Genomic DNA, 10,033 nt, shown 5'->3' with positions numbered 1-10,033 from the left:
GGCTGGTGAACTTAGTAAATTATTTTTAATATTTTGCTTTAAAAAAAAAAGAATTTTATACATGCTCTCCTTGAGGAAGCAACCATTAGCATGCAGTTTAAAATTTAAAATGATGACTCCAACCAGGGATATAGAGCCCAGGGATGAATTGAAGTCTTCAGGGGCATATAGAGTTTAACAAATGAAAAGATTAGTTTATTGATCAGTCATGGCACTCTGAAGAAATATTGATTTTGTTTCATGCCATCTAATTCAAATGAAACTGGTTTTCCAAGGTTACTACCTTTGCCTCCCAATCACATGGCAAATGCAATTTTGAGTAAAGTATAGGTTCATTCCACCACGATAGTGTGACCCAGTTACCTCATTGTGGTCTGGGGGGTGATTCTGGATTTTCAAAAACTATAGAAGCTAGGAACATTTTGAGCACCAAGCACAGTATTAGGGCAGTGAAACCAGAACTGCCACTGGGACACTGAAATGAAAGAGAAATTTGTGACTAATAAAAGCAACATGAAAGCACCTGAGTTTGATACCTAGTTTAATGGAATAATTGATTAAAATAATAGATTACTGGATGGTCCATTTCTTGTCAGTCCCTAATTGATCTCTCTGCTACTTCCTATATGAGGTCATGATATAATTCCCTGTCTGTGATCCCAGGGAAAGGTATTGGAAGCCCTCTATCTATTCTATGGGTGACTGGTCATGCATGTACGCATGCACACGCACACACACATACACATACACCAGTTGAATTTCTCTTAAGTTCATTTGAAGTTTCACACTGCTTGTCTCCAGAGCTTTTTTTGAAGCTTGAACAGATAGGCTACATGGCAGTCTTTCTAAGAACCAGCTTAATTAAATTTAGAGAAGCTTTTTACCAGAAAGTTGGCTACTACTTGGTGGGTTTTTTTTTGGGGGGGGGTTGGTAGTTTGGGGACCATAATAACTTATTATTCTGCACAGATAGGAAAGGATCATGAATTCTTAAAGGATTACAAGATACATGGTTATATTCATTCATTTTGGTAACAAAAAAAAATAAAACTGAATATTCACTTACTGTATTTATTGATCTTCCCCATTCACGGTAGAAAAATGTTCTAGTTCTGAAATGGGAGGAAGTCTTTCTGTTACCCCTGTAAAAGCGGAGGGCCTTCTCTCCTTGGTGGCTCCTGCTTTACAGGACAAAGCTGTTTTAATTTATGTTGGTCAAGAGCACCTCAAGTAAAGCAAATAGTAGTGGCAATGAGGATGAAGATGACGATGAGGATAGCAATAATCATAATAATAGACAGCTAGTGGATAGAGGGAGCAGGCTCAGATTTGCCCTTGTTGATAGGCTATACATGTATGGTTATTTATTGTTTAATTCCAATCTAATATTTGGAAACTAGGAAGTCTGTTTCCAGCTGTTTTTGACAAGAGATTGGCACTGGTTTAGGAAAAGAGCTCCTTAACTGGCTGCAGAGCCCAAACTCCATGGATATACCAAACACATGACATGAACTGCCCCTTTGGGGTTCCTCTTTCTTTTTAACAACTACCAACTTCTGGCAAAAAATTGGAAAATGAGGGGATGCCCTTTGATTGGAGAATGGCTGAAAAAATTGTGGTATCTTGTTGGTGATGGAATACTACTGTGCTCAAAGGAATAATGAACTGGAGGAATTCCATGTGAACTGGAAAAACCTCTAGTAATTGATACAGAGTGAAAGGAACAGAACCAGGAGAACATTGTACACAAAGACTTATAGAGTGTGGTACAATCAAACTTAATGGACTTCTCTACTAGCAGCAATGCAATGATCCAGGACAATTCTGAGGGACTTATGAGAAAGAATGCTATCCACATTCAGAGGAAGAACTGTGGGAGTAGAAACACAGAAGAAAAACAACTGCTTGATCACATGGTTCAATGGAGATATGACTGGGGATGTAGATGCAAAATGATCACTTTATTTAAAATATTAATAATATTAAAATAGGTCTTGACCAATGACACATGTAAAACCCAGTGGAATTGCTTGTTGGCTATAGGAGGGAGGCGAGTGGATGGGAGGGAAAGAATATAATTCATGTAACCATGGAAAAATATTCTAAAGTAAATAAATAAACTTTTAAAAAATAAAAATAAAAACTACCAACTACCTAACAGATTTTAATCTGGCTACAAATTGAATTTCCAAACCCTATTGAAATCATTCTGTTTTTTAAAGTATGAAGACTCTATTTGGAGCTGTGTCTAGTACAACGGGTTGGGAATATGGCGGAAGCCTCATCCCCTACCCACTTCCACCTAGCAAGGATCATGTACTGTCTGGGCAAATCTCTGCCTGAGGCAAGGCTGCCTCTGTCTTCTTGCATTTCCTTCCCCAAGCAATTGACTGAGTCATAACTTTGAGATAGAAAGGAGAAAGAAAGGGAAGAGGACAAGCACTTATTAAATGCCTATTATATGCCAGAAAGCACTTGGCAAATAGTACTTTACAAATATTATCACATTAGTCCCTCCCAAAAGTCCACAGAAGTCAGTGCTATTATTGTCCCTATTTTAAAGTTGAAGAAACTGAGGCAGACGGAGATGAAGCGACCCATTCAGGATGACATAGCTAGTAAGTGCCTGAGGCTAGATTTGAACTTGAATAAGGTCTTCCTTATTTCACTGTACCGCCCAGCTTCCTGGGACAAGCCTGGATGAACTTATGGGTTTCAGGAACTCCTAGAAGGCCAGAGAAGTAGTCACTGAAGTGTCCACTGGAGTAGCCATTTGCAGACTGGTGCCAAGGGAAGAGTCAGCACTGAAGAGAGAGTAGCCACCAGAAAAGATCACTCTAGGAGAGTGGTTGGTAACTTCTCAGGTTGTGTTCAGTAAGGTTGAAATGTGAAATAGTTAATTAGCAAAAATGCCAAACTGCATTGTCTTGATGAAACTTACTACCAACTTCCCAGCAGATTTTAGTCTGGCTACAAATTGAATTTCTGAACCCTATTTAAATTGTTCTGTTAATATATGCAATGATTCTCATGCTTATAATTACTTTCTGTATGAGAACAAAATGACTTGTCTTAGACCTGATTTATATGATGCCTTTGTGCCTATTTTATTCCTCCCCTCCATTTTGGGGAAACCATAAACTAGAGGCAAAGAGAAAATTGTCCCCAGAGTAGTCAGGGTTGGGAGGTCATAAACCAAAGAATGTGAGAATTGGGGAACCTATTCCCTCACCAGGAAGCCAAATCATCTCCAAGCTGAGATCTAGGCAAACCACAATGATAGGTAAAGAACAAGGAATGAACAAGTCACTAGCCCTTGGGTCCTGCTGGGCAGTGCCTAGAGAGCAACTATAGACTAGATAGCTTTTAGATAGAACTGGAAAGTACAAAAGCTCTCACATGTTCTGTCATTTGATCTTCACAACAATCCTGTAAGGTAGGTGCCATTATCATCTCCTCTATAGATGAGGAAACTGAGGTTAAGAGAGATTAAGGTTCCTACTTTAGTGGGTAAAGCAAGATTTGAACCCAAGTATTGCTGATTTCAAATCCAGCTCTTCATCCACTGCTTCCCCTACCTGCCTCAAATATCTTACATTATAAGGAAAAAAGCAAGAGCTCTTTTTTGCAATGGCAAAGAATTAGAAACTGAGGGGGTGCCCGTCATTTGGGGAGCGGTTGAATAAATTGTAGTATCTGATGGTGATGGAATACTATCATGCTGTAAGACATGATGAAGGGGATGGTTTCCAAAAAACCTCAGAAGACTTATATGAACTGACACAAAAAACCAGGAGGATGATATACACAATAACAGCAATACTGTAAAGACAAACAGCTGCAAAAAACTTAGTGACTCTGACCAATACACTGATCCACAACAACTCCAAAGAATTCAATATGAAAAATGTGATCTATTTCCAGACAAAGAACTGATGGATTCTGAGTGTAGGTTGAAGTATATTTTTTTCTCTTCCTTTATTTGTCTTGCTTGGTTTTTTTGTAATAATGCTAACATGGAAATATGTTTTTGCATAACTTCATATGTATGAGAACCACATTTCTTGCCTTTTTCATGAGTGGGTAAGGAGTGAAGGGAGGAAAAGGATTTGAAACTGAAAATAAAAATGTTTTAAGACCATTAAAAGAATTAAAATGAAATGGCAAATACATATAACCATAACAAAAAAGAAAAAAAACTGGAAAGGGATTTAACCAGCAAACACTTTATCAACCTATCAGAGATATTTCATGTAAGAATAAAATTGGTTCATTATACAGATGAATCTATAAAACATAATGAAGGAAAATGGCTAAAAAATATGGGTACTAACCATCTCAAAAAAATTTTTTAATGAAAGAACAGTCAATGAGAAGTTTGGCAAGAAATCTAAGTCAGACTTTCCAAAAACATCTATAAATTAAACTGGAAAAATGGTGTGTGTGTGCGTGTGTGTGTGTGTGTGTGTATACATATGTGTGTTTGTAGGTATGAAAATGGAAAATATCTATGAGCATTTCCATAGAAAATATATTCTAATTGCTGATGAAAATGAAACTAGCATATATTAGATTCAAACATCTCAGTACCTAACATGGGAAAGTGAAAATAGCTCTCAAAAAAAAATCCTATGCTGAACAAACACAAATGGAAGAAATCTATGTTGAAGTTAATAATTTTGAAAGCACTTAGCGAACACTTTTCAAGATATCTCAGAGAGAGAAGTTCTTCCCCCACTAATGGAAAAAATAACAGAAAGCAAACACACACTCTATCCCAAGGGTTATGTGTCATGGGTAGCAATTTCTTATCTCTGTGGAATCTTTGTGAGAATGTTCTACGTGGCTATCAAGGGTATTGCTGATAGAAATATGATCATGGAAGAGGCAGGGTCTCATAGAAGATTATCATGAAACACATGATTTCAGTTATATTGATACTTTTTGATTTGAAATCATATATATTTCTGAATGTACTCCCTACTGCTCCCTTCTCCATCAAACTCTTCTTGGAACAAAGATTTTTTTAAAGCATTTCATCAAACCTACCAATGCATTGACCATCAACACCAGGATGGGGGAAGGTAGATGGGAGGGAGACAACATGAATCATGTAACTTTGGAAAAGTTATGTGTGAATCTGTTATTAGAATAAAATAAAGAAAAAAATGTTAAGCCAACATATTGGCCACGTCTGATAATATGTCACATTTCAAATGCTCTGAACCCCACTTCTTTAATGAAAGGATGTAAATATATCTTTTTATCTCTCCTCCAGATTTGAACTTAAGTAGACCACAATTTTATAATCAATAATTGATAGAAGAGTCTAGAAAACACAGATTCCCACTGAGTTTGTTTATTAATTACCAAAAAATCAGTTGACTCAGTAGAATAATATGTGTAACGAGAGAGAGTTATATATTAGTGAAATACATATTATGTAAAATATATACACACGCACACATCCTGGATAAGTCACTTAACCCCCTTTGCCTAACGCTTACTCCTTTCTGCCCTGAAACTAATACATAGTATTGATTCTAAGACAGAAGGGAGAGGTTTTCAAAAAAGACATAGCATGCAAGAAGTTGGGAATTGTAGCCATGGAGTAATTAAAGGGCAGCCCAGACTTCTCTTTGGGTAGTTGCATATATTAAAGGGTAAATGTATTAAGGCATAGCAAGACAGAAAGTTTGGTAAAAAAAAAAAACCTAAAATGTAATTAAATGCTAAAATAAACTACTAAGTGACAGATATTTTAACATCTCTTTATCTATAGATTTTTAAAAACAGGACTGAAACCATCTGTTTTGGAAGGGTTAAGTCATTTGCAGGTAGGTGGTTCATAGGACAACTAAGTGGTAAGAGGCTAGAGCACCAGACCTAGAGTCAGGAAGACTCAAGTTCTAATGTGGCCTCAGACATTTATAAGCTGTATGACCCTGGACAATTCCTTTCCCCTATTTACCTCAGTTTCCTCATCTGTAAAATGAACTGGAGAAGGAAATGGAAAACCATTTCCTTCTCTTCACAAGAAAATCCTAAATAGAGTCACAAATAGTTGGCCATCTCTGAAATGACTGAACAATAACAGGTGGTGCATAAGCTGCTGAACCTGAAATGAGGGTGTCAAAGTCCTGCCTCGGATATTTACTAGCCATGTTATCCTGAGCAAGTCACTTAACTTCTGTCTGCCTCAGTTCCTTCATCTGTAAAACAGGGACAATAATAGTGCCCACCTCCTAGGGTTGTGAGGACCAAATGATATAATACTTGTAAAGGATTTTGCAAACTTTAAGGGTTATATAAATGCTAGCTATTATTATTATTATTTTAGAATGTATTAAAAAGTGCATTGAAAACTCTAAAGTACAAAATTAATATTATTTACTTTAATGTTATATGATCCCACTGATATCAAGGAGATTTGACAAGTATAGTTATCTACAATTTATAGATTAGTTTAAGGGAGAAAGGAGAGAGGAAATGGCCTTGAATTCTTTTGTCTTAGATTTCAGTAATCCCTTCTTAAATCTCCAAATGAGCAAAAATGGAATACTCCTCCATAATAAAGGTGAGGAGTTAGCAATGAGTGTGGCCACAGTGATTGTATTACAAGTATCAGAAGAGTACTTGGAGGAAGAGCCAAGTGCAAGCCTCAGTTCATACACAGAAACAATCATATGATACCCTGAAGTGCTTTTAGATTTTTTGGTAATTTTCAATGTCTCGCCAAAGAAAAGGAAGGCATCATCTTATTCTGTTCTGGGAACTGCAGCAATGCTACCTGATAGGATAGTATTCGAAACTTTACAAAACTTGATGAAAGGCAAAATATGAACTGTCTTCTAATTCCTTTCTTGAGAATAGGTGAGATAAGCAGGTTTCTTTTAAAAAGTTTAGAGTGATAGGTTTCCCTCTAAAAACTGGTTTAAATAACCCCTTTTCTCCAATATCATTAATTCTCTACCACAAATCTAATATATCTCTCTTCAGGCAACAGAAATGGTCAAGAATATCCAAGGACTTTACATAGAAATGGTCAAGACTCTGAATCAAACATTTCTTTGAATTTTTCAGAGGCTCAAAAGAACTAGAAAAAAAGAGCAGTCTCCAGCTCTGTTTTGCTTGCCCTCACTGAATTTAGCTGACAAAATGGTTTTCTCAGCAGTAAAGCCTTTGATTAGAAATATGGCCCCATTCCTATTATGTGCTCAGAGAAAGCCCAATCTCTGTCAGTGGTAAGATTTTTATTTTCTCTATGTTTAATTCTGTTTTCAAAGTTCACTTTATACCAGCAATGGGGAAGAACTGAAATCCGTGACATCTGGCTTTCTGGTTTTTAGTCCTAATTCATCACATTCAAATATTTTCATGTCCACTGAATAATAGTTCTGTCCTTTTTTTCCATCTTGTTCTTAAAGATTTAAGAGTTAGAGGTATGGGAATACAATCACCACAGCCATACTAAGCTCCTCAGTGCTAACTCCTCGCCTCTCTTACTGGCAATTATTTCATTTTTGGCAATTTGTGAATTTAAGAAGAAAATGAAGACAAAAGAGTTCAAAGTCATTTTCTCTCTCCTCTCTCCCTTAAACTTATTTATTTTCTTTTATTTTTAAACCTTTTCTTTCTCTCTTAGAATCAATTCTAAGTATTGGCTCCAAGACAGAAGAAAAATAAGAGCCAGGCAATTGGAGTTAAGTGACTTGAATCACACAGCTAAGAAGTGTTTTAAGCCAGTTTTGAACCCAGGACTTCCCACATCTAAATCTGACTCTCTGTCCATTGAGCCACCTAACCAACCCTTCCCTTAAACTTTCTAACCTGTAAATTGTAGATAATACTACCTGTTAAATCTCCTTGACATCAATGGGTATCATAGTATTTAAAGCTGAAAAGAACCTTTGAGACCATCTAGGGAAAACCTAACCCTCTCATATTTCAAATGAAGAAATTAAAGACTTGCCTAAAGTTACTACCACCAGTACATGGTAGATTCAGACTGGAACTAAAGTCTGAGGTATTTCCAAGGTCTAGCAAGTTATATAGTTGCTGTGATCATATTACAACATTAAAAATATTTGATTAAGGAAAATGTATTAAATATGTAAAAATCATTATTAGCTCTTTTCTGGCACTCCACCTAGCTCTTTTGCTTACTTTTCGGTCTTTTCCTCAGTTGCTTGGATTGGGCTAGGGTGGGATGGGATAGCAGGATGAAAAATGAAAAGGGCATCATGAAAGTCAATCAGGAATTCTTAGAATTTTTCAAGTATTTAGTTTTCATATAAGCATCCTTTCCAAAAGTTATGGTGCTCAGATTAACTATACAGATTTCTTTGCTCAAGGATAACATAGTCAAGACATCTTCTCTTTGGAAACTAGAACCACATTTTTTTAAGCCCTTCTGCTGAAAGTCTTTGCTGAAGAGCCAGCTTTCAACATAGGTACTTTCTATTTCATAGCAACCACTCTCTCTCAAATCTTAATATCTTTTCTGATTGACATGAGTATTCTGCTGAGCCACAGAAAAGTAGATGCATAGTTCTGACCTTTTCATTCAACTCAGATAGACATTCCGTGGCAAGTGTTGCTTTGTAGGCAAAAGAACAGATTATGGAATCACAGGACAGATTTCCATCAACTGAGTTGCCAATGCAAATTCATGAACTACCATTCCCAAAGCTCCATCTGTCCTGTGACCGGTGATCCTAAACCTACCCATCTGTTCCAAATCTAGGTTGTACAGAAATTAAATCAGAATATTAAAATATATGACTTTCATTTGTTTGTCTCACTCAGAAGAATAACTATGACTAAAGGCTTTCCTTGAACAATTTATCCATTGGAAACATCTATAATAGTCAGTAGGCTGAACAAATGATTAAGCTACCATTTAATTCCCGTTTAAAATGTCCTCTTTAGTGAAGTAATGAAACTAATGAATTGATCATCCTTTTATCATTTTTCTGCTTTTGGATAGATATTTTGAACAAAGATAAATTATAGAAAATCTTTGAACGATTTATCATTTTTTCTTACTTTGTATTTCTCATTTGCCAATGGCACATTAGTAAGTTCATCAAACAAAGTAGTATATGTTCTTCCAATGTATAAAGTTTAGAGTTTCATTAGCAGATGTATTTGTCATCAATTGCCTGTAGCTAACTAATACTCATCAAAGTCAAAGTCTTCCTTTAAAAAAGGAAATAATCCTCTACTCTCTTTTGGAATTCACTCTTACCCAGGCAGATGGCTACAACTTTGACTGCTTGATGCATATGAATCTGAATTATAAGAGTCATAAATATTATAGTTAAGCAAGTGAAAAATTAAATTTTCATGTTGCCTGGTTGCAGGACATCTGGCATCAGTAATTTGTCTTCCCTCCTGCAGGAACTCAAAACCTACTCCATTCGTGTTTTCAAATATCACTTACAAATGTATTGCAAATGCTAGCTTTACGCTGCTGCTCTTAATTTTGGCCCCAGAAAAATTTTAGCTCTAAATTACTGGGTGATTTACTTGTTCATGATATTTAGTGATTCTGTCTCTCACTGAAAGGGTAGATGTCTTTGCTATAATTCATACACCTATTCAAAGCATAAGACAATTCATTCGATGCTGTTTCTAATTCTCTATAGTTTAGAATTCATGTTGCCAAGCATCATCCTTTCAAAAGAAAACTGGACTAGAGAGGGCAGCTGAGTGGCTCAGAGGATTGAGAACCAGTACTAGAGCTAGGAAGTCCTGGGTTTGATTCTGACCTCAGACACTTCCTAGCTGTGTGACCCTGGGCAAGCCACTTAACCTTCATTGTCCAGCCCTTACTTCTCTTCTACCTTGGAACCAACACATAGTATTGCTTCTAAGATGCAAGGTCAGGGAGAAGGAAAGAAGGAAAGAAGGAAAGAAGGAAAGAAGGAAAGAAGGAAAGAAAGAAAGAAAGAAAGAAAGAAAGAAAGAAAGAAAGAAAGAAAGAAAGAAAGAAAGAAAGAAAGAAAGAAAGAAAGAAAGAAAGAAAGAA

At 36.3% G+C, this 10,033-nt stretch overlaps 1 protein-coding gene across 1 annotated transcript in view; it reads right to left on the bottom strand.

The window, feature by feature from the left end:
• Nucleotides 1-1,071: 1,071 nt before the first annotated feature.
• TMEM156 (transmembrane protein 156) overlaps nt 1,072-10,033 on the bottom strand; it is a 24,098-nt gene continuing 15,136 nt past the window's right edge. Inside the window, exon 6 of the mRNA XM_044681747.1 lies at nt 1,072-1,178. Coding sequence (XP_044537682.1) covers nt 1,072-1,178 — 107 coding nt within the window. The remainder of the gene's footprint in view (nt 1,179-10,033) is intronic.

This window comes from Gracilinanus agilis, chromosome 6 (genome assembly GCF_016433145.1).
Source record: "Gracilinanus agilis isolate LMUSP501 chromosome 6, AgileGrace, whole genome shotgun sequence".
NCBI classification, from domain to species: Eukaryota; Metazoa; Chordata; class Mammalia; order Didelphimorphia; family Didelphidae; genus Gracilinanus; species Gracilinanus agilis.
This window is presented reverse-complemented; position numbering and strand designations above follow the sequence as displayed.